The 23,911-nt window shown below is 53.6% G+C and overlaps 7 protein-coding genes across 7 annotated transcripts; 4 read left to right on the forward strand and 3 right to left on the reverse strand.

Moving 5' to 3' along the window:
- Positions 1–388: 388 nt before the first annotated feature.
- On the forward strand, positions 389–2,048 carry CTRU02_200228 (histone H1-binding protein; the record flags this gene model as incomplete). Its single annotated transcript, XM_070203655.1, has 4 exons — positions 389–1,000; positions 1,041–1,285; positions 1,323–1,683; positions 1,731–2,048. 4 exons carry the CDS (start codon positions 389–391, stop codon positions 2,046–2,048), a joined length of 1,536 nt encoding a protein of 511 aa, XP_070062237.1.
- Positions 2,049–2,589: 541 nt separating this feature from the next.
- Positions 2,590–4,527, forward strand: CTRU02_200229 (Serine-tRNA ligase, cytoplasmic; the record flags this gene model as incomplete). Its single annotated transcript, XM_070203656.1, has 9 exons — positions 2,590–2,710; positions 2,805–3,222; positions 3,319–3,450; positions 3,508–3,663; positions 3,738–3,914; positions 3,954–4,051; positions 4,103–4,161; positions 4,227–4,271; positions 4,351–4,527. The coding sequence occupies 9 exons, from the start codon at positions 2,590–2,592 to the stop codon at positions 4,525–4,527; spliced, it is 1,383 nt and encodes a 460-aa protein (XP_070062238.1).
- Positions 4,528–5,047: 520 nt separating this feature from the next.
- On the reverse strand, positions 5,048–9,086 carry CTRU02_200230 (MRC1-like domain-containing protein; the record flags this gene model as incomplete). Its single annotated transcript, XM_036723351.1, has 2 exons — positions 5,048–6,116; positions 6,166–9,086. 2 exons carry the CDS (start codon positions 9,084–9,086, stop codon positions 5,048–5,050), a joined length of 3,990 nt encoding a protein of 1,329 aa, XP_036585140.1.
- A 439-nt stretch (positions 9,087–9,525) lies between these two features.
- CTRU02_200231 (uncharacterized protein) lies at positions 9,526–11,221 on the reverse strand (the record flags this gene model as incomplete). The annotated part of the gene is made up of 2 exons (XM_036723352.1): positions 9,526–10,529; positions 10,585–11,221. The coding sequence occupies 2 exons, from the start codon at positions 11,219–11,221 to the stop codon at positions 9,526–9,528; spliced, it is 1,641 nt and encodes a 546-aa protein (XP_036585141.1).
- A 725-nt stretch (positions 11,222–11,946) lies between these two features.
- Positions 11,947–12,958, reverse strand: CTRU02_200232 (phosphoinositide-specific phospholipase c-like phosphodiesterases superfamily; the record flags this gene model as incomplete). The annotated part of the gene is made up of 3 exons (XM_070203657.1): positions 11,947–12,024; positions 12,113–12,405; positions 12,457–12,958. The coding sequence occupies 3 exons, from the start codon at positions 12,956–12,958 to the stop codon at positions 11,947–11,949; spliced, it is 873 nt and encodes a 290-aa protein (XP_070062239.1).
- Positions 12,959–17,046: 4,088 nt separating this feature from the next.
- Positions 17,047–17,963, forward strand: CTRU02_200233 (uncharacterized protein; the record flags this gene model as incomplete). Its single annotated transcript, XM_036723354.1, has 2 exons — positions 17,047–17,161; positions 17,224–17,963. The coding sequence occupies 2 exons, from the start codon at positions 17,047–17,049 to the stop codon at positions 17,961–17,963; spliced, it is 855 nt and encodes a 284-aa protein (XP_036585143.1).
- A 4,104-nt stretch (positions 17,964–22,067) lies between these two features.
- On the forward strand, positions 22,068–23,767 carry CTRU02_200234 (myo-inositol-1-phosphate synthase; the record flags this gene model as incomplete). Its single annotated transcript, XM_036723355.1, has 2 exons — positions 22,068–22,795; positions 22,855–23,767. The coding sequence occupies 2 exons, from the start codon at positions 22,068–22,070 to the stop codon at positions 23,765–23,767; spliced, it is 1,641 nt and encodes a 546-aa protein (XP_036585144.1).
- Positions 23,768–23,911: the final 144 nt, after the last annotated feature.

A 23,911-nucleotide genomic window follows, 5' to 3' on the forward strand; every position in this document is an offset into this window, starting at 1 on the left:
TAACAGGGTAATTGAAGGCGGCGGTAGTTGCAGTGGTAGCGGCAGTAGCACCCTGCACTTCAAGCTGGTCTTTCCCAAAAATGATGGGATCTAATACAGTGTAAATGGCAGTTAAAGTACTGTATCCCGCGCTTGAGTTGTGATTGGCTAGGACTAGGTCGACGTGCTGGAAAGAAGCTATCCCTGCAGTTTCGTTCCCCAATCAACGCACCTTCCTGCAGCTTGCTCGCGCGTCGTACCACGGACAAAGGCAGCTGCCAGTCTCGTTTCTTGCTGTCGCAAGACCTTTTTCTCCTGTTCCATCCACTTCTCAAAAGAGATTCTGCTCTTCTCTATCCATTTATTATCAATCACTCACTGCATCAATTCAATTCTTCCATCCTTCATGATGACCGATTCAACAGAGCAATCCGCGAATGCCGTAGAGGTCCCTGCTGCCGAGGCCCCAGTTGTGGAGGTGCCTGTCGCAAACCCAGAGATCAAGCAAGATGCGCCTGCCCAGCAGGATACGCCCGCCACCGTTGGCGGCGAAGAGTCAGAAGAAGACGTCAACTCCAAGAAGGTGACTCTTGCGGATTTGACTGCTAAGGGCACTGCGCTTTATGCGAAGAAACAGTACGAGGAGGCAGCCGACTGCTTCACGAGAGCGGCTGAGCTGCAGGACGAAATTAATGGCGAGATGCAGCCCCAGAATGCCGAGATCTTGTTCCTCTACGGCCGCAGTGTTTTCAAGGTTGGCCAAAGCAAAAGTGATGTCCTAGGAGGCAAGGCCGCCAGCGAGAAAAAACCCGAGAAATCGAAACCAAAGACCAAGAAGGCCGCACCTGTCGCATCCATCAATGCGTCTGTCGAGACCGACGCAGAGAGAGTAACAGAAGAGGGTGTCGCAATTGTTGCCAGCGAAGTGGCCGGAGCGGATACAGATGAGAAGGCTGGAGAGAAGAAACCTCTCTTCCAGTTTACCGGCGACGAAAACTTTGACGACTCGGACGAGGAAGAGGTAAGCGGGGACCAGTCAGCAGATCGGATGACAGCTGACTGTATACAAGGCCGAGGGCGAAGGCGAGGAAGAAGAGGAAGACGAAGACGATCTCGCCGTTGCTTTCGGTGTTCTTGACATGGCCCGCATCCTCTACAGCCGCCAGCTGGAACAACTAGAGAAGGAGGAGCCCAATGGCAAGGCACAAGAACAGGTTGACAGTGAAAAGCTTACCATCAAGCACGTCAAGGAGCGCCTCGCCGATACCCACGATCTCCTTGCTGAAATTTCCCTAGAGAATGAGAGGTAGGACATTCTACCCATAGCCAACTGGCCAGGACCTAACCGCGGCTAGATACCCCGATGCGATCGAAGACTCTCGCAAGTCATTGAAGTACAAGAAAGACCTGTACACTGATGACTCCGAAATCATTGCTGAAGCACATTTCAAGCTGTCATTGGCTCTTGAGTTCGCCTCCGTAACAACTACCCAGGAGGAAGGTGAGAAGGCGGATAAGCAAGCCTTTGATGAGAAGCTTCGTGAGGAGGCAGCAAATGAATTGGAAGCAGCCATCAACAGCACGAAGTTAAAGCTTCAAAACAAGGAGGTTGAGTTGGCCACCATGGCCTCGCCAGAGGACAACGAGGTTACAAGAGCAACAATTACGGATGTCAAAGACATGATTACGGATATGGAGCAACGTGTAAGTGGGCGTTCTTTGCAGAAAATGTTTATACTAACAATGTGCAGCTCGTGGAGCTCCGCAAGCCACCTATCGATATGAATGCCGCTCTTCGCGATGCTGGCGGTGACGCCATGGGAGGCATCCTGGGTGCCGCTCTCGGCGAATCGGCCGAGCAGACTCAGGCTCGCATCGAGGAAGCCAAAAAGACGGCCACCGACCTTACTGGATTGGTCAGGAAGAAGAACAAGGAGGAGCCTAAGCCTGCTGCGTCCCAGTCTAATGGCGGGGAGGCCAATGGTAGCAAGCGCAAGGCCGAGGAACCTGCAGAGGAGGACGAGGCATCTAAGAAGGCCAAGGTCGAGGAATCACCTGCTGTGGTTTAGATCATGTTGTATCATTATTTTCTGTTGAGATTGATCACAAGGACAGCGTGAGTCCTAGGAAATGGCTTTGGGTTACTGCTTGGGGATTTGCACGGCAGAACTGTATACTATTTTACGCTCTGGAAGGCCGAAAATGGGCATGTGTTTCGTGGTAGGGATCGTTTGATTGACACAGCCTCAAATTTACATGATTATGGTTGCATTGGTGGCTTTTGGAGTTTATCGTACAAGTCCAATTGATATGCGCCTGTAAAGAGAGAGGGTGTGAGAGACCCTTGCGTTTGACCGCCTCAGCCCCGCCCCCGCCAAAATAACCCCACCACAGCAACGACAATTTACCACTGATCAAGTTGCTCGTGAGTCACCGTGGAATCGTCACGCCGAACCTCCTGCGAGCCCATTGCCCAATCCCAGGAACGAGTGAGTCTTTGTCGAATCGAGTTGAACTGCTGTCGGGATATTTTATTAACGTGTCACCGTCCTCACAGCCCCGCTTCGCCAACCTTCTCCCTCCACCCATTTAAAAAAAAAATCATACATCATGCTCGACCTTCAGGATTTTATCAAGGAGCGTGGCGGCGACCCGGAGAAGATCCGCGAGTCTCAGCGCCGTCGCCATGCGCCTATTGAGGCTGTAGATGAAGTTATTGCTCTGTGGGAAGGTACGGAACCTCGAACTTCTTTCTCGGCGGCCCATCTCGTGCATTCTTGTGGAGGAAATATAATGGGCTGACCGCAACCGCGCGCAATGATTAGATCACCGCAAGACTCAATACGCTGCGACACAGATTGGCAGCGACATTAACGCTACGCAAAAGGAGATTGGCATGAAGAAGAAGAACAAGGAGAACGCCGACGACCTGCTCAAGAAGAAGGAGGACCTGCAGAAGCAGAAGAAGGATAAGGAGGACGAGGCGGCCGCGAAGCTCGTCACGCTGAACGCCAAGGCCAAGAGCATCGGCAACTACGTCCACGAATCCGTCCCCATCAGCGATAACGAGGACAACAATGTGACAGAACGCGAGTGGAAGCCCGAGGCTGGCCTTGCCCCCAAGACCGAGCAAACGCTCAGCCATCACCAGATCGTTACGCGTCTGGCTGGTTATGATTCCGAAAGAGCTATCAAGCTTGTCGGTCACAGAGGTTACTGCTTGACCGGTTACGGTCTCTTCCTGTAAGATATCACTGGGCTTTTTGGGGGGTTTTCTTCGGCGGCTACGAATAGTGGCTGGCGTTCCTCAAGATTAAACTAATGCTAACATTTCAACAGCAACCAGGCTCTGATTAACTACGGTCTCGAGTTCCTTTTCAACAAGGGTTACACTCCCAACCAGCCCCCTTTCTTCATGAACCGTAACCAGATGGCCAAGACCGCTCAACTTGAGCAATTCGACGAGGAACTGTGAGACAAGAAGTCCGGAAACTTAGCCCTTTGACATTTCTCTGACACGCGAGCTAGGTACAAGGTTACCGGCGACGGCGAGGAGAAGTATCTCATCGCTACCTCTGAGCAGCCTCTCTCTGCCCTGCACAGCGAGGAGTGGATCCAGGGCAGCCAGCTGCCCATCAAGTATGCAGGTTACAGCACGTGCTTCCGCAAGGAGGCTGGCAAGCAGTATGTCACTCCCCTTGGCCTTCGATGGTAACATCTTATGAGAACACGGTGTGCTGACGAGATAATTCCAACAGTGGCAAGGAGGCCTGGGGTCTTTTCCGTGTCCACCAGTTCGAGAAGATTGAGCAGTTCGTTTTCTGCAAACCTGAGGACAGCTGGAAGCACTTCGACGAGATGATTGGTGCTTCTGAGGAGTTCTACCAGAGCCTTGGCCTGCCCTACCGGGTTGTCTCCATCGTCTCTGGAGCTCTGTGAGTTGGTAGCGTACATGTTGACCTGAACTGAGACATTAACGAATACAGGAACAACGCCGCTGCCAAGAAGTACGACCTGGAGGCCTGGTTCCCCTTCCAGGAGGAGTACAAGGAGCTCGTCTCCTGCTCCAACTGTGAGTGGCATTGCCTCAGAGTATGACGTTTAAAAAGGCTAACAATCTCAGGCACCGACTACCAGACCCGTGAGCTCGAGGTTCGCTATGGTGTCAAGAAGGCCAAGGAGGTGAGTTGTTCGCAAGCTTAACCCAATTTGATAAGAGATCACCAACTGACCAACAATTTTCATAGGCCCCCGGTGGTGGACGCAAGGAGTATGTCCACGCCCTCAACGCCGTAAGTACCTTTCCTTTCTCACCACCATTCGGTACCTCGTTGTCTCAAAGATGCACATGTCGCTGACACCCCATCACAGACCCTCTGCGCCACGGAGCGTACCCTTTGCTGCATCTTGGAGAACTACCAGACCCCCGACGGCTTCAAGGTCCCCGAGGTCCTCCGCAAGTACATCCCCGGCCAGCCCGAGTTCCTGCCTTACGTTGCAGAACTTCCCAAGGAGATTACTGTTGTCGCTGGCCAGAAGAAGAAATAAGCGAAATGTGCTGGGCATTGAAGCGAGGAAGCGAGCTAGAGAGACCCTGCGGACGTGGAAGACAAAAATCGGCAGGAGGGTTTTTCCTTTTTTACATACACACGTACGATTTATTCAATGAAAAGCATTGTGAACGTATACGGACAGAACCGAGTAAAATGCCAGACGAGCCTCGAAAGAATGTGAAGAGTATCATATCATTGATCAAAATACACGCTACTGGTACAACCAAAGGTGCAACGCAAAATGCAACGTAAACACCTGCACATCTCACCGAGTAGAAACATGCCTTCATTGTGAAGAAATAATGTCGATAACCACAAACTATGATGACTCCCCTCCTTCAAGGCATGATATGATGATAATGCCCAAAAACGCCAATAATCCTACCACATAGGCAACCGAGAACTCCAAATCACTATTTGACCATTCCTGATCCCAATCCCATATTCATCACGGCATTCTTCTTGTTTTGTTTCCTACGCTTCCAAAAACCACGCACAAAACCTCACCGTTTAGTTTACTCAAACTTGCCCGCCGCAAATAAACCGCCAACAGCCTTGACGCGCATCTCGGCGCCCTTCCACTTCCTCGCCTCGCGTCTTTTCTCGTTCTCCTGGATCGCCGCCCTACGCTCGTTCTCTCTCGCAAGCGCGCTGACGCCAGATCGCTTGCTTGCATTCTTCTTGATTTTGCCGTCGTCTCCGAAGCCACTCGTACCGCCGCCGGAGGCAGAGAACGGCGCGCCACCGCTGCCGCCGCCGCCGGTGATGCTGCTGCTTGAGCTCGACTTGAACGAAGAGTTGGTCGTGGCGCGGCGGAGGAGGTTGGGAACCTTGAAGCTGCCGCCGGAGGCGGCGGCCACGCCACCTGCAACGTTGGGCATGGCGAAGGCGAGGTTGGAGGACATTGTAGACATGTTGGACGATGATTGGCGTTTGAGGGAGATGCGGTCGACAATGGCCGGCCGAGATGATGCGGTGCGGCGCGGGTTCTTGCCGGGGGAGTGGTTCTCCTTGTTACTCCGCGACGTTGACGGGCGTTCCTCGTCGTCTGCTTCGCTGTCGGAGGCGGGGTCCGTGGCGGGGATGATCTCGGCGTTGAGGTCCTCGAGAAGGCTGGACACGGACTCGCGGATCTCGCCGAGGTTAGACGGCTTCTTGCCGTCCTTGGTCCTGCGCATGTTGGCGGCCGGCCGGTTCGCGGGTCCCGATGTGAGGGGCTCCCGCTGCGTTGTAGGCTGGCTGTCCGGCACGGTCTGATCTTGGGACTGAGACTCTTCCGTATCCATTGGCTCCGGCGCAGCAATGTCAAGGAAGTCCATCTCGTCATCGCTGCCACGGTCCTCGATGGTACGAAGGAAAGCCTGGTTGCCGGGCTTCTCTGCAATCTTCTTGATGCGCTCATCGGCGAAGAGGGCCTGTTGCATCTTCTGGAACTGCCGGCGCTTCATACGCCGACGTGCCTCGCCGCCGTCATCAGAGTCGGAGAGGTCGTAATCGGCGCCACGCTTGCGACGGAGCATACCGGTGGTGATGTCGTGGAACAGCTTGTCCACCATCTTTTCATCGGTTGCGCGCTCACGCTCACTGAGTCGTGTTAGTTGAGTGAAACGGGCGGACATGGGCATCAACTTACGCATAAAGCGCCGCCAGCTTGCGCTCATCTTCGGCAGTCATACCTCCTTGGTCGTCAATCATCTCCTTGACGGAGGCGGCATCGTCGTCATCGCTGTCCTCGCCGTCCGCACCTCCGAGGCCAGCGTACTCATCCTCAGACTCCTCGGCCTGTTCCTCAATCATCTCCTTTGCCTTGCTCTTCTTGCGGTTGTACTCTGCAGCCTTCTTCTGTTTGTTTTGCTTGTCAACGGCAGCCTTCATGACACTGAAGGCAGTCGTGTTGAAGCCGAATTCGTCAGTCTCGGGACTAACAGCTCTGGGTGTTACCTCTTCCTCCTCCTCCTCTTCTTCATCAGCAGGAGTAGCAACGACATCGACCTTACGGCGCAACCTGCCCCTGCGTACAAGAGGGGACTCAAGCACTGTGTCGACCTCCGCATCACCGTCAAGCATCATCGTCTCGACGGTTGAAGCGGGGGCTTCAACGAAACGGGACCTCAGAGGGGTGTAGTCTTGCAAGCCCGCGTCTTGGGTGGCCTCAACAGAGATCTGTGTAGAAGGCTCGTCTCGCATCATACTGTCAAAGCCGTGCACTTGTGACTGGGTGAAGTGCAGGTGAACGCCGTCTGCAGAGTCAGGTTGTGTCTCAGCGCGCTGGGTGTCACCACTCTGGCTATCGAATATGAGACTGTCTTGCTGGGTGCTGTTGCCGATGAGGTTTGAATCGGGAAGACTGTCGAAGTCGGGCATTGGTGACTGGGAGGGAAACGTCCCGGGTGCTGCCTGACTGTCATCCATGGTCCCGGCGAATATTTGGGTCAAGCCGAGTCCTGCGGCTCCTGTGACGGGAAGGCCAGGGATGAAGGTTTTCTTCGCCGATCTCAAGACTGAGGTAGGTACAGCGGGTGACTTGGTGTTAGGGGCGACGGGCGATCGTTGAGTTGCGGTTTTTGGTCTGGGCGTGGCCTCAATCCTATCGTCCTCATCCTCGTCGTCAGAGATGACCTGGGCTTTTCTCGCGCGGCGAACATTCTTGGTGGGCAGATCTAATTCATCTTCCGACTCGGCATCTGAACGCTCAGAGCCACTGTCGCCAGCCTCGTTATCAACGAGGTCATTGCCCTCCTCCTCCTCATCAGAGGCGTCATTCTCCTCTTCAGAACCGGAAAGTTCTACCTCAGCGTCCTCTTCAACCTCCTCCTCGGAGCCTTCATACTCATCATCACTATCATCCCAGGCGTCCAGTTCGCCATTCTCCCTCTTCTCCTTCTTCTCCTGTTTCGCTGCCTCTCTCTCGCGATCCATGATCTCCTCGGCCTCTCTTCTGGCTCTGGTGACAATGTCCTCGACTTCTTGCATCTCGCGCTCACGTTCCTCGGCCGTCTGTACGACAATGCCCTTGGACTTGAGGTATTCGAGACGCTTCTCACGCTCCATCTTCGCCTGCTGTCGAGCCCTTTGTTGGAGAGTATACTGCAACTGCGCAACAGTCATACCGATCTTCTCGTCTCGCCTCTTCCTCCCTCTGTCGGGTGACCCAACCTGGGCGAGGCGGCGCAGGGCGTGCAGGGAGGTAGACTGCTTGGACTTCTTCTCAGGAATACTGTTGAAAACCGCGTCAAGTTTGCCCTTCCTCACGTCGGTGATCTCCAGGTCGTCATCCAGGTCGATTACAGCATGGTGTGCTGAAATTGAAGGTAACTTGATGCGGACTTGACGCTTCGGCTTAACTTCTTTGGCCTTTACAGGCGACTTCTTGGGGCTGGGAGAAGCAACAGCTTTTCCTTTGCCCTTATCCAGCACTTTTGAGGCGTCAAATACGTCCAGAGAAGGCAGGTCCGCCTCCTCAGTGCTTTCCGTGAGCTGCGGTACAGTAGTGGTAGTCTCCTGAAGCTTAGTGGGAGTGGATGCCTTATCTACAGGTGGAGAGCTAGGGGGCGTCTCGGGGTCCTTCATCTCGGCATCAGTCTGGTGGGCTGAGACCGGTGTAGTTGGCCGGCTAGAGCTGGTCGTCTTGGGGTCCGACTTCGTCTCGGCGGTCCTGAAGTTGAAGCGCTCCAGGAAGTCTGACTTGCTGAACTTCTTCCTCGTCTTAGCTTCATGAGCGAGCTGCATGTTACGAGCCATGCGCTGTGTCTCGCGGTTCATCTCCTCGATGGCCTTCTTGCCCGCCTTCCTTGCGGGCCTCGCCGCCTGGCTGAGCTTCCTGCCGCCCTCGTCGTCGGTGATGTCAGACACGTTGGCGTCATCGTCGTCAAAAAGATCGGCATTCATGGCCATTTGGCGCTCTATGCGCTCAGCCTTCTTCTTTTCTTCCTCGGCCTCGCGTGCCAACCTTTCCTGGCGCTTGCGCTCCACAAGGGCCTGGAATCTGGAGCTCTTAAGAGCGGGTAGTGACGCGTCCGAATCGGACTCGTTAGCTGTTGTTCGGTTTGCCAGTCTACTTGGCGATTGTTTTTCTGGAGACACGAAGAGTCCTGGAGTAGGAGAGCGGGCTACGGGGCTTTCAGCCCTCGGCGTGGCCTCCCTCGCTTGTTTTCTCTGCAGTCGTCGAGGTGCTACAGGAATGTCGTCCTCGTTATCCTCGGCCTCCTCCATAACCGTGTCCTCCGTATCTTTGTCGTTTGCCTTCTCTGCGGCTGCGAGTCGTTTTTGTATGCGATCGAGGAAGCTCTCAGGCTCTTCTGAATCGGATTTCTGGGTACCGCCCTGCATCTGGGCAGCGAGACGGCCTCTAGGCCGCCGGACGACTTCTTCTTCTTCAGAGTCGCTAAGATCCATGTGGCTGGGAGACGTCCTGCTCTTACGGCCGGTCGTCTTGGGCTCGTCGTCTTCGGAGTCGGTGTCAATGGCGGCCAAACGGGCGGCGATTCGCGCTTGCAAAGACTCGGGCGCCGGGCTCGCGCTGGGCGAACGCGCCGCGGGCTGCTGCGAAGCCATTGTGGAATATGATTAAGGTAGACAGGTAGGAGTATGGGTATCAAAACATGAAAAGACTAAAATGAAGCTGTCATATGTACTTGCAAGGTACAAACGAATATTCTCTATCATAGACGAGTGTTGGGGTAGAGTTGTGTGGTGGGTGGTGGGTGGTGGAGCGGGTCGTCAATTAAGAGCTCTTGAACGCGTCGCGGCGACGCGACGTGTTAGTGTCGATTTGCAGGACGGGAGCTTATCGCGAGCGTGGCGCCACTAAACACGCCGATAAGAAGCGCTGAAGTGGTGGGCGACCGACCCACTCTAATGTTATCGGTTCAGCTCCTTTCCCACTGTACAAGTAGCTTCAGCATGAATGACGACATTTTTAGGTGCTGTTTGATAGTCAGGAGCCAGTTCCGTTTTCTATTCATCTGCCTATAACAATACGCTTTTGAACAAGTCACGCCTTACTTTCCTGTAATTCTTGTAGGACGGCAGTTTCTTGCCTCTTCAACCTGTCCAACCTCCCAGCCACGGAATTATAGAAATTGTCCAGTGACCATGCTCTTCCTTCATCATTGTACCCGAAATCCAACACATAGTACCCCAGCAACACCACCAAGATCAGAGGGACTGATGTGACAAAAAACACCCAAAACTTTCCGTCGCCAGGCTTATATGGCGATTCCATTCCGAACAATGACGTGGTAAACGCCAAAGGAATGAACACGAGACCGAGAAGCGTAATAGCTTTGGTCCGCTTGGCTTCGCTTATGCTCCGCTGCTGTTCCTTGTAAGCCTGTCGATTGCCTGTGATGCTCGCCAATCCCGTCACCGCAGCGTTGAGCGTCTCCGTGCGGTGCCTTAATTCTCGGAAACGAAGGTAAAGAAACTGGAAGTCCGCCGTGCAATCCTGCCACGCAATGCTGGCTGCTGATAACGCCCCCCTCGTCGTCGGCGGCGTGGCCACAACGGGGCCAGCGGGGTGTGATAGAGGAATACCCAGCTGCAGCATTATGCCCTCGAGGTCCTCAAGATATTCACCCGTTCGCCGCTCCCAGCCCTGCATGTCGCTCCACAAGGCCTCGACTTTGTTCATAGGCATCTTGGCCAGGTCCTGCTTGCGCGTGAGCCCGCGCTGAACCGCGGAGAGGGTTGCGCGGAGGTGCTCAGTCTGCTTGAGGAAATGGGATGCCACGAGTTTTTTGACGAAGATGGCGACAGATTCGGGCTCTGCAACGTCCACAAGGCGCGAGTGCGTTTCCAGGTAGAAGGAAAGGTCTTCCAACATGGAAATCCGCGGCGGTCCTCGATAGAAGCCCTCTTTGGCGACGCGGATTTGCTCTTCTTCGGGAACAAAGTCCAGGTAGCCGCCCTGATAAGGCCAAGTCTTGACGAGATACTCGACGTTGTACCGGTCTCCTGTCCTAACGCTTCTGACTGGAGGGTCGCAGAGGACGAGGCCTAGAAATTGTGAGTTACGTTATGTTGTATGTGGAATGGGAATGAGTAGACTTACAGTCCCAACCGCCACCCTCAGTCCTCCAGGACCATACACCACACTTCCTCCGCACAACACCAGCATCCATGAAATTGTCAATCTCATCAGGAGAATTGTCCCATCTGAAGTCTCGAGAGACACCGATGTGTCTCCCGGTAGCCGCGCATACCCAGCGGAAACTTGTCGGTTTCCTGTCAAACGTGACAACCTCGTAGTACTTCACCTCGAGATGGCCACGGCTTTGGATGACGGACGGCAATTGTACACCGTCGCTCTCTCCCGTCCAGTTGAGGTTATGCACAACGACGCGCTCATGCTCTACGAAGAACGAGGGGTGAAGAGAAAACTGTTCTCCCAGCACGCTGGCGAAACCAGGACCAAGTCCTTCGACAATATAGACATTCTGACGACCGCGTTGCAGTGCGGTATTGCGGAAGTGGGTTTGCAGGCTAGCCGGCTCGCTGAACTCTGCCTTCCTTGTGAACTTGCCATTTTCGAGGCTAAGCTTGACAACTCTGACATTGTCATCTGTGAACGGGATGCGCTGGGTGGTAGCTTTGGGATCCCGCTGCCTAAGCCGCGGGTCCGAGAAGGAAAGTGACCTGACAAAGTCCAGATACTCGCCGTCAGCTAGCCATGCTCCGTCTTTCTCCATGGCGGTAGAAAACAATGCTCATTCCAGGCAAGCAAGTAAAGGAGTAAGCGTATGCGGTATGCGTGCCAAAATGCAAAAGTTGCGATGAACTAGATGGTAATATCGGACAAACTCAAAACGAGCTGTCAGTGATGAAGTCGAGCCATGGCAAGATATTTATCCCAGGCAGTCGATGGGCATAGACACGCGACACAGCGGTTCTGGATCGAGGACAAAAGACAGATGGAAAAGTGAGAGTTGACGACAGCAGCGAGGGGCAGGCTGTACTGCATGGTATTCATAGATCGGTGGCCGAAAGTGGATAGGAGGTGCAGGCGGCCATCTGGCGATTGTCTCCCGAAGCTCCTTTCCCGAATCGGGACACCGAAAGTGGCTTTGCTCACGCCTCGAAGAGCCACCCAGGATGAGACCCCTCATCTCGCTTTCAGCGCAAACGTGACCTCGTCCGCCCTGCTAAAGAGGCCGTCGAATCCTTTGCACGCGCGATTTAATTGCTGGACAACGAGTTTTGGGGGCGGCACGGTTGCATGTTTTCCTCTAAGCCAAGCGACTACGCGTCCACTACCCCTTCTGGCTTGCAGGGCTGGCCGAAGGTTGCCCTGCCTTAATTATTTTTTTGCCTCTTTCTCCATCTCTCCTGTACCCTTACTGCTATTTTTGAGACAAAACCGCCCGCTTTTGTGTAGGCTACAGGTTGCATTCCATGCATGGAAGGTCGATTCCTTCTACGCGTTATACTGGTTTTGCGCCTTTATTGCTTCGCCAATGTTGATCCAGTCAAGCTTAATTTTAGGCCCGCATTGTTAGCAACCCCGAGAACAACGCAATATAATCGCCCCGATCTGACATGACAGCCAGCCCCGGCGTTTCAGAAGACTGTGACCGACTTACCAAAATGACGTTCGGTGTCTTTCCCCACATACCTCTGCAGAGGTTGACCTGCTTATCTATAGACTGAAGGGAATTCGTCTTTGCTGAATTGGGAAGATCAGGGATCTTGATCCCGAGGATTTCAAAGTTCAGAAAATGGTTTATCATATACATGTACCCGTTAGGGTCAACGCCTTGCGGCCGGTCGATGTTGCAACGAGGGAAGTTTGGATCCGTTTCGCCAAAGGGTGTCTCCCAGAAGTACTGGAACTCGTCAAGGATGTAGTCTACTTTGCTCGTGTCGGAGTGATAGTCTATACAAATCAGTTTCTTGGCGTCAATCAACTGCATAGAGTGTGTGTTACCCATAAAGACAATGAGTCTCGTTCCGCTGTTGATAAGCGTTTGTAACGTGGGCCACTGGTCGATGGCAACTTTCTTCCCAGGCCTGAAGACGTACTTTTCCAGCCCTGTGCTTTTGAAAACCTCGGCGAACTTCTCCACGGGAATCTTGTCGATGTTGGTCAGGAGTAAGGTGACGACCTCATTCGGGTTGGTGTTCATCCATTTGTTGATCTTATCCAGGTATTCGGATAGCGTACCCACGTCCAAAAGAAGGCAGTCAGTATGGCACAACTGAATGTTGCCCCTCTTGTTCTGTGTCTGAGCTTGGAGGAAGCGGACGCCCAGATTGAGCTGCTCCTGTACGGAAACCAGTTGGTTGTGCGCAGGGCCGATTCCGACAAAAGCGCTATTATGAGAACCAACGAAGGTAATCTCAGAATACTTCTTCCCGCATAGTGCCTGATTACCGTTGCAAGCGGCGGCGATGCCCACAAGCGCAGGAAGAAAACGAGCGACGCGCATGCTAAAAAGACAATGAGAGCTGGTGGAAAGAGTTGGTATCAACATGCACGCCTGAACAACATCGCAACGGAAGACACATCGGTTTTATAATGTCGGCTTTAGATTATTAGCTCATCTACACTTCCTGCATCTGGGTTCAATGTCCATTTGGGTTGGCTATAGCTAAAAGAACATAGTTAAGATATCGGATGGGCTGGCGAATCAGGTGTCATATGTGACCATTGACAGCGCCATGGGCAAAATATTGGGCGCCCACTGGGGGATTTCTTTCTGGCCAGGAGCTGACTAGATCCTCTTAATGGAACCGTCCGGCATGTGAGCTATGAAACCCAAGACATCGGGTTTCTGTATCGTTGGTTATATGCTCTTCAGGTGCCCGCCCTTAGTCTTGTGATTGGATCACGGCGCAAGACCTTGGGAGGCGAATAAGATTGTTAAGGACAAATGTGAATTGCATGAGCTTGAAATCCTGCCAAGACGGGATAGCTTGCTACATCCATTCATAACTGCAACTCTAAGATGCATGGCTACTCACTCACGCATTGGATAGCGGCGAAACACTCCTCTTCGGGCAGAGGATAAGGAGAGAAAGAAACCAGGTGTTTCTTCGTCTGGTTGATGTTGAGCGTGGCATATGCCCGTGTCCCTTTCGCCCGCGTCATTGGTCGCCTGCATGTCCGAAAGATACACTCATCGCGCATGCAAATACCGGCTTGTTGCGACCGAAGACACTAAAGACGTGGTTGTCAGAAGGCACTGATCTGAGTGGTAGTACGTTGGCTCCAAGGAAAAGATGGCAAAAGTGGTGGTCGCCATGGTCGTTAAGTGAAACAGGAACGTCGACGAATGACGGTCTAGAAAGCATCCACACGTGGTGATGGTCACCGGAGCCAGGGGCGCTGGAAGGAGGAGTGGAAATGGCGCTAGAGCGGCTAGTAACGGGAGCCGCTCAGGGGAGGAAAGTGAGAGGGGCAGCTGGCAAGGGGCCGCACGGCCTTATTGGTCTGGTGCCTGAGGTCGCTTGATTGCTCCACCTGCAGCTCTGCAGATGGACCCATGTTCTCCTGCCCTCTTGGGAAATGCCTTTGTCTTCATTCAACAACATCAAGGGACCAGAGTCTTACATTTAAATATGCAACAAGAGTCAACTGCGACGCAAGGCAGCCGCTACGATGCTAGCCTCTGCTTAAGCATCTTTTGAAGGTTGTCTTGGTCTAGTGCCGCTCCGAGAGGTGCGTGCAACCCTTATTCTCTGTCTATCGTCTAACAACGACATGAATCTAGTAAAGCCTACATCTAGAACTCAGCCGATGGAGTTTCGACCACATTTCGAACTCTCCTCATCAGCACTTCCAAGAACTATTTACGTTCCTCCAATTTTCCAGACATTTGAAGTTGTTTGTAATTGTCAGAACTTGGCTTTAAGGGACAGGAGTCAAGCTACTGAAATCCGACCCATCGAGATCGTCTCCAGCTTCCGTTCAATAACTAATGCACGCACGCGCCAATATGTCGGTTGAGTTATAATATTTTAGTACAGGCCTCCTCCTTTGTGATAAACCTTATAGCTATATCGATATCGTCGTCTTTACGACAATCTTATCTGCAAATCATACAGGCCATCCCGCGAGCACACACCTTTTGTTAGATGCTCGTCGCAAGTACACAGCAAGCGCCCGTCATCTGTTGAACACAGCCCAACCGTCCCATTCTGGCAAGTTGAATGCACTTATGCAGCAGCCGACGTCTTCGGACGATGCACCTCGCTGCGCTCGACGAGTAACCTCGGATCGCTAGAAGAAGATACAAGCTAAACCAGCTAGTGGTTGAATACGCACCTACCGTCTCACGTTTTACGGAAGGGGCTCATCATTTAGACCCAACTCACCATAAATGAAGTGTACTGCATACAGTTTGCCTACCTCTTCAGCACCAGGTTGCTGAAGTGTAGAAGTGTAGAAACCTTGTGGTAAATATGCGTGCTTATCCTATGGCCTGCTAGAACTTGGAACGGCTGGTTGGTCGGCCCTCGTGAATAAAAGTTCTTCCAAATCCACCTGCGACACTTCAAACTGCTAGGTTTACATTGCTTGACTCGAAATCCTCACTCGTGTTCCCGCGCATCACGGCTCGAGTCACGCACTGGCCGCACTAATCAGGTGGAGAAACTTGTGGCGAAGTCCGTTCCGAAGCTGCCGTTATGGCCGCATCGCTCGTGTTCGCTCTGAAAAGGAGCTTTCATAGAACTTAGTAAACCTGCAGGCATCTAATGACTGGTTTACACCGAGTCCGAGACTGCGATGTTGTCGGGGTTGAGAGGACAACACGGCGTGGCATGAATCTGTGAGGAGCATACAATAATGACAATTCATGAGACAGCAAGCGCCCATACACTATGACCAGGTCGGGATTACAGGATCGCCAAACTAAACAATTTAGAATGTGACCCATCGAGGGCAGATTTTTCAGATATGTGTCGGGAGCGGAGCAAGGTAGCGGGCATGGCCTACGATCGACTTCAGCCAGATTTGGTTATGCTTGCTTGCCCCTATGGAAACAACGGCAGATTCACTGCAACCGCCCACTTTGCCGTATTTCTTCTTTTCGGCTTAACCGCTGGTAGGAAACAACCGTGCGCTCAATGACGAAACGTGGAATACCGCCGACTCCCGAATGGGTTGCCCAGAAGTGTGCCAAGCACTGTCAACGGTCGTCGAAAGGCTTGTCACAACGCTTTGAGGTAGAGTCGGCATGTCATTGCCGAGCTTTCATCCCGCCATGGTACTTCTGCCAAGGCACGTCAACACCAACTGGCAACGTCACGTCGTGTATACCTTCTCTGCCACGCTGGACTTCAGAGATGGGCCTTCTGGGCTTCTGTTTTGTCATTGTCTAACCGCTAGGCTCCATACTGTTATGGAGAAAGGACCATAATTCAAGCCTTTGCCGTTTTCTTTCCGAAAGGCGAAACCGCGCAGAGGCCCGTTAGACTCACTGCTTCTCTCCCATTCTACCTGGCATGTCCTCGGCCTCTAACTTCAACCCGACTGTGGTATGTTGAACTGTCTGAAGCGAACCGGGGCCATTGCCAAAGAGGGCATAGTGTCGCCGCTCTCCCGCACATGGCTATGGAGACCTCAAGGGCACGCCCACTTGCTTCCCAGAGTCTCCTGGTTACGACGGAGACACTTGCAAATCCACAATGTTTTTGCCCCGTCTCAATCTTCCAGCAGCTAGGCAACTGGCCCAAGCTCGTTGACCCTGGGTCAACATCCTCACACACCTCGCGTTTTAGGATCGACACCATCCTGGCGTCGTTCTCAAATTCTTTATTCGGGAATGTGGGATTCTCCCTGTTATTCCCAGGAACGCTCCCGTCCCTAAACCCTGCCCAGCGACCTCTATACCCTCGTCGACGCCGAGCCCCAAACCACTTGTGGAGAAGCGTTTAGGCTTACTCCTGAGAGCCTCGTCGCTCCCCCACAGCCTTGATTTCGAGATCTACCTATCGGAGCTCAGATCCCCAACGGCTTGTCATGCGTAAACCCGTCTTGGCCGATCTTGCCGGCTAAACTGCAGTCGGTCTTACTCTCAGCCTGGTGTTTCTTCTCCCCTGGCCATGACCAGGGCCCGCCGGCCCCTCGAAACGGCTTTCAAGCCAATCGCATCTTTGGAAGGCTTGTCGTCACTAGAGAGCACAGCCTGTGTCGTCCAGTCGTCAGATCAATGCCTCAACTGATCTTTCGTGAGGAGTCAGCGGCGAGTTGCTTCACCACTGAAGGATCTTGTGGCCGTAATCCCTGGCTGTACGAACTGGGCCCGTGTTTGCCAAGCCCCATCAACTGTCTTCCAAGCCTGCCCAAGAGCTGTCATCCAGTCTGCCAAGATCTTGTATAAGAATCATTCGCATGTCCGGTCGAACTTTCATGATTTTACTCTCTCTCATCAGCATCTCATCAACTACTCAGCCTTCTTTCATCTGCCTTTCTTTCCAACAAGAGCCCGGAGCTCCTAGATCGCCTGTTACAGTTAATAACTTACAAATTCTTATTCAGATTTAACTTTCACCAATCTTTCAAACCGCCAAAATGAAGTACGCCTCTACCATTCTCCTTGCTGCCTTCGCTGCCACCAACGTCTTCGGCCATGGTGTCGTCGACGGTGTCCAGGGTGCCAACGGCGTCAACCTGCCCGGTCTTTCTTGTAAGCCTCAGACAACAACCACCTTGTCCAGCTCAGGAATCACCTCCAACTAACATGAATAGTGATTGATGGCACTCCTCGTGACTGCGCCTCCCCTCGCTGCGGCTCTGAGGCCGATACTGCCATCATGCGCGACCGTGAGATGGGCACCGCCAGAGCCTCCGCCCTTGGCCGCACACAGGGCGGCGGCCCTGTCGATGCCGCTTCCATGGTTCAGATGTTCATGGACGGCGCCGGTGGCAACACCACTGCTGTCAAGCAGGCCCGCGAGATCCACGAAGCCAGCATGGCGCGCCGCAGTCTTGTCTCTCGCCAGTCCGGCAAGGGCACCAAGACCCCCAAGGGCACCGCCGAGACCTCCGTCAAGGCCGCCACTGGTATGGCTGCCTCCGCTGGCATGCCCACCACCTCCGACGACGGCACCCTCAAGATGACCTACCACCAGGTCAACCAGGACGGCGCTGGCCCTCTCACTGCTGAGGTCGACGGCACCTCTGGCGGTACTGACACTTCTGCCTTCAAGAAGGCCGAGGTCACCCAGAACGTCCCCGGCATTGGTATCGGTGGTCTCTCTGGTGCCTCCACCATGGACTTCCCCGTCGCCATCAAGATGCCCGCTGGCATGACCTGTGACGCCAACGTCGGCGGTGCCAGCAACGTCTGCGTTGCTCGCCTGCGCAACGCTGCCCTGGCTGGCCCCTTTGGCGGCTCGGTCGCCTTCACTCAGTCCGCCACTGCCCGCAAGCGCGCCGTCGAGTTCAACCTCCGCAAGCGCAACGCCGCTCGCTCTTTCCAGGCCTAAAGAAGTGGTCTCGCACTTTTCAGCGGCATCGGGGAGTCAGTTACAGCACATCCCTAAGGAGCTAGGAGGGCCCCTTCTATAATTTGCTGTTGCTTTTTTTGCCGGTCTTCGCGCACGCGTGCCTGGGGCACCGCATGGCGAACCGGGCCCGGGGGGGATACAGCACAGGGGAATAAGCGGCATACTATGGTCACTTTTTTCCTTCTCATGGTGTATCGTTTTTACCAATCCTTTCAGTGATATCCTGTGGATACTTTGGGGTCATTTGTGTATAATCCTGCTACTTAGACTTGTGGTTGATGACAATAACGATGCTTATGGTTCTTGAAAATTCTCTCTCTCTCTCTCTCTCTGTCTTGTTCTGCTCGTGAATTTTGCCCTGTGATTGTTTGCTTCTTGGCGTTTGTTCACTTTCTCGCAGTGGACGAGCTTCCCGTAACTCAGCCCATCCCTGTAAGAAACATGAGATGATGCTTGACTTGTGAATGTGGAAAGATGTGCGTTTTTGAAAAAGGGGGGGCCCTGGTATTGGGATGAAACGCGGAGGATCGCCAGAAATTTTACGGACGGTATCGACTACGTAGACCGGGGAGTTTTCCAGTGTCTTAATCAGCTGTCGTGGAGCACTTGTCTTTTTTTCTTCAAACTTGGGTGTTCACGCCGGCCGAAACAGCAACAAAACTCCCACCAAAGGAGATCCACGACGCGAAGTACCTGTGCAAAAAGGTGACACCAGGTAACCAGAACCACTTGGCGGGATCCCGAACCACGGGAAAAAAAAAAAAAAAAAAAAAAGAACCGTTGGAGCACTCGCCGACATTCCGTCGTCCAAAGTTCCTCGCCACGGCCAGCTGATGATTTGACGCAGCGTCAGAAACATGTGTTTCCCCTCGGACAGTTGAGGAATCAGCCGCACCGTCCCGACGGTACGGGATTCGTAATCGGGGAAAAGAAAGTTGTGTGGTTGACTTTTTCTTTTTGCAAAAATCACATAATATAAGATTTCCGCGGCTGGCTGGGTGGGTGTGCCAGCCAGTCGTGAACACCCCCACGGCCGTGGCCGCCGCCGCCTCACTTCCTATTCCTGTTGCACAAGGAGGAGACATCCCCGTCATGCACATCTCAGCACGAAAGAAAGCTTAAAAATGGACACCCGCAACTGTGTTTTCCCGCTTCTAGAAAGGGGGGGACCGTCTGTTGAGGGGAAGGGTTGTACGAAGTCAGCGGAGATGGCGGTCTCCATGGAAAAGCCGTTGGGGGAAGAAAGGTTTTCGGCATCATTGGTTTCGTTTCTTGGCGTTTATTCGCTTTCCAGGCCGTTTTTGATGATTCCAAATGCTTGGTCCCGGTCCAGTCCTGCTGTTGTTTCTTTACTGCCAAGAATCATTGTTTTGTCTGGATACGCGCTGCATCACCGGACTCCCTCTCTCAAAGAGGGGGGAATTCCGCGGAACGATTGAAACGAATGGTGGGCGGGGAGAGATCTCAGCGGGACGACGAGCGGGCAAGTGTCCCGGCGGTACTCGGCCCTCGGGCGTATCCTCGAGCCAGCGGACTCGCAAGACCGGAAATTTCAGTCGGCGAACGGGTCGGCGAGAGGACCCGACATTCCGGTCGGTTGTATCGCAGTGGTGGCTTGTGCTAGGTAGACCTCCACAGTCAGGAAAGCCCGAGGTTGGCAGCAGGAGATTACAGCTGGAAGCCCCCCCGAGCTTACCGCGGTTCTGCAGTTCAATATCCCCCTCGCAATGTCCCTCCTGCCCATATAAGGCAAGGATGACCCAGAACCTCGTTCGATTCGAAGGGGCACTGGTGCAATGTAGATGGTGCCTTTTGGGGTTTGGGAAGACTAGCGGTCAGCGCGAGTTTGCCCAAGCCCGCTAGACCAGCCGTTTTCCGGGATTGTGAATACGGGAGGGATTGAATTCCTGCGGCGGAAATCACGCTTGGTTATGCACAACTCCTGCAGACGGGATTCAAGGGTTCGCGTTATTTTTTTTTTTCTTCTTCTATTTTCGTTACGGCGTTCAACCTGTGTAGTTGAAGAACGGAGTGGGGTTTGTTTTTTGTTTGTTGTGCCTGTCTGCTAGTATCCCTCGTGTTATTGAGATGCAGGTTGATGCACTAAAGGACAGGGAACTATGCAGGAAAAGAGCCTGGCGGAATCGTGATGAGAAGGGCAAGGAGTTCTCGGGGCGGGTTGGAAGTCAATTGAAACTTACTACACAGTGGAGGGTTGGTTCATTGTGGTCGTTTCCTTTCCGCCCCCAACATTCTCCATGCCAGGTATTGAGTCCATAATACGCCCAGGAGGGAATGGCCCGGGAGAGCAAATATACTCATCAACCTAGAAACCGCCAGTCCCTCAGGGTTCCTCAGGGACGGTAAGCGACACAGAAGCGCTATTGCCAGTGACAACAGCAGCAGCACTTTAGCGAAGGGCCCCACAACCAACCGAAGAATCCGCTCCGACGTCGCCGGGGAACGGGGGCCCAATCATGCGGCCCAGCAACTTGACCCCTCCTTCCCAGGTCGGACAGGTCGGTTCAGTGCCCCTCCCCCTCCCCCCCTGTTCACGCCAATGACCTAATCACTCCATTTTCCCCCAACCGCCTGGCTGCAGTGGGTTAACGGTGCCTGTGCCTGTGCAATAGCTTCGGCCCCGCCATCCCACCACGCCGGTGCCAGCTGCATCCCCCAGTATGGATACTCCGCCAAAGCTTGCCGATTTGACGAGCTGAAAAGTAGAGACTTGTTGAGAACTGCAAATTACTCTGCGAAAACAGCTACATTCTAAAGAAGAACCCCAGCCAAGATCACGCGAAAGTTGGATTGACATGGTTATTCTGCAGATAGAGACAAAGTGGGATAGAGGCAGCTAACTAGTGTGTGTCGTGTGAGAGCTTTCTAGACTAGGTGGCTGAGATAACTAAGATAAGTAGGTCACTGTCTGGTCAGGCACGACGGCATGTGAAAACCATGCCATGTTCGTCGGAAGAAGGAAAAAAACAAAAAAAAAAAGGGCACTGTATTCAACAACAGATAACTACGTAGATAACGCGCACAGCTCATCTATGCCTTATCCGTGCAAATCTTAGGTTTCGACATAGCAAACGGCACGAGACCTCAATTAGAAACCACAGACAATATCTGCAAGTCTCTTTCTGACTGCAGATGACGCTTTCCTTATCCAAGCTAATCCTGACAAAACTGCTCAAAAGTACCTCTCCCAATCCTGGGTACGCGTACATTAAATTGGGGGTACCTACATACTGCTACTACTGCCACTTGCTGCTCGTCCCTTGTGCTCCCGAAGACCGGTTGTCCCGCGCAATGCAAATTACCTTTCCTTTCCCATCGCCCACTTTGTACCGTGTCCCTCCGGTTCATCCAACCATTCAAACCCGTCCCATTGCACGGCAAGAGCCAAGCCCTCAAATTCGCGTTATCTGTCGCATCCCAGGAGCGAGGCTCCACATCATTTTGAATGAAAGCGCGCAGACGCCTCACCGCTCGACGCTTGACAAAGACTGGACCAAATAACGCCTGACGTGTCGTTAGCTCCATGGCTTCTTGGAAGAGAGCACGGCTTCGCCTAGTCCCCGGCTTCCCGGACGGCGCCGGTTGAACTGACATGACTATTTGAACCCGCTTCCATCCCGCAACCCTCCTTGCCACCCTTTCTGTTTCCCTCTTCCTCTTCTTCTTCTTGTTCTTCATCCCGAATTCAGACTTTCAGCATCGAGGATAACGCACACACTCTCTCCCGCAACAACAAAACACCCTTAACCCTAAAACCCTTGTTCATTTTCTGATCGCGCTTACGAGTCGCGATCACCCCGTCGTCAAGACGTTTTCCAATCTCCTCAACTCGTAAGTTCCCTCACATCCTCTTACGCCAATGGCCAAGGACAGTTGCTGACGATGCCTCCAGGGTCCATCACCCGTACGCAGGAGCCCGCTGCTCTGCCGCCCCTGGGGCTTCAGCGGACTCGACCTTTGATCTCTAAAGGTCCCAATCACCAAAAAAAGCTAGCCCAATTCGCCTGAACCAGAACAACTTAAACCCACCCCTTCCTTTTTTTTTTTTTTACCTCTGTCACCATGGCTCCCCATGCAGAGGTAGACTCGGGCTCCGCGCACGGAGATGGACCCCTTTCCCCCGCCAACGGCCTCGCCGCCAACACTCAACACCGAGACCTCTTCACCGTCAACTCCTCCAACGTCGTCTACACCGACAACGAGATCCTGTCCAAGTACACCTACCGCACTACCAAGGTCACCAAGGATGCCTCCGGTAAATACGTCGCCACCCCCTCCGAGACCCTTTACGAGTTCAAGACCGACCGCAAGGTCCCCAAGGTCGGCATGATGCTCGTCGGCTGGGGCGGCAACAATGGCACCACTGTCACCGCCGGTATCCTCGCCAACCGCCGTGGTCTCGTCTGGGACACCCGTGAGGGACCCCGCGCCGCCAATTACTACGGTTCCGTCATCATGGGATCGACCGTCAAGCTGGGCACCGATGCCGAGACGGCCAAGGACATCAACATCCCCTTCCACGACCTGCTGCCCATGGTCCACCCCAACGACCTTGCCATCGGCGGCTGGGACATCAGTGGAATGAACCTTGCTCAGGCCATGGACCGCGCCCAGGTGCTGGAGCCGACCCTGAAGATGCAGGTCAAGAAGGAGATGGCCGAGATGGTTCCCCTGCCAAGCATTTACTATCCCGACTTTATTGCCGCCAACCAGGAGGATAGAGCTGACAATGTGCTGCCCGGAACCAAGGCCTGCATCGCTCACGTTGAACAGATTCGCAAGGATATCCGGTAAGTTTTCACATGTGGGCTTAGCGGAGGAGTATGAGGTGGTGCTAATTTGATTAAAGCGACTTCAAGGAGGCCAACGGCCTTGACAAGGTTATCGTCCAGTGGACTGCCAACACCGAGCGTTATGCCGATATCATCCCGGGTGTCAACGACACAGCCGACAACCTGCTGAAGGCCATCGAGAACGGTCACGAGGAGGTCTCCCCCTCCACCGTCTTCTCCGTGGCCTGTACCTTGGAGGGTGTCCCCTTCATCAACGGCTCCCCGCAAAACACCTTTGTGCCCGGTGCCATTGAGCTGGCCGAGAAGCACGGCGCATTCATCGGTGGCGACGACTTCAAGTCGGGCCAGACCAAGATGAAGTCCGCGCTCGTCGACTTCCTGATCAACGCTGGTATCAAGCTCACCTCGATCGCGAGTTACAACCACCTCGGCAACAACGACGGCAAAAACCTCAGCTCGCACAAGCAGTTCCGATCCAAGGAGATCTCAAAGTCTAACGTGGTCGACGACATGGTCGAGGCCAACACGGTGCTGTACAAGGAGGGTGAGCACCCGGACCACACGGTCGTCATCAAGTACATGCCCGCCGTGGGCGACAACAAGCGTGCGCTGGATGAGTACTACGCCGAGATCTTCATGGGTGGCCACCAGACCATCTCCATGTTCAACGTCTGCGAGGACTCCCTGCTGGCGTCGCCGCTCATCATCGACCTCGTGCTCGTGGCCGAGATGATGACTCGCATCCAGTGGAAGGCGGTATCTTCGGACGGTGCTGCGACCAAGGACTTCAAGGGCTTCCACAGCGTGCTCAGCATCCTGAGCTACATGCTCAAGGCACCCATGACGCCCCCTGGCGCACCTGTCATCAACGCACTGAGCAAGCAGCGTGCTGCGCTTACAAACATCTTTCGTGCCTGCGTCGGTCTGGAGCCTGAATCCGACATGACGCTGGAGCACAAGTTGTACTAAACGAGCCGCCCTGCATTGCCATGGATAAGTGGCCGTCAATCTGTTCCGTTCTTGCCGTGCCACGTGGCCCGCAACCCTTTTTGGTTGTTGTTTTTTTGCCTTTTTTTGTCTTTTGAGGTCGATGCGTACAAGACCTTGACCAAT

Source organism: Colletotrichum truncatum (genome assembly GCF_014235925.2).
Source record: "Colletotrichum truncatum strain CMES1059 chromosome Unknown Contig_0001, whole genome shotgun sequence".
NCBI classification, from domain to species: Eukaryota; Fungi; Ascomycota; class Sordariomycetes; order Glomerellales; family Glomerellaceae; genus Colletotrichum; species Colletotrichum truncatum.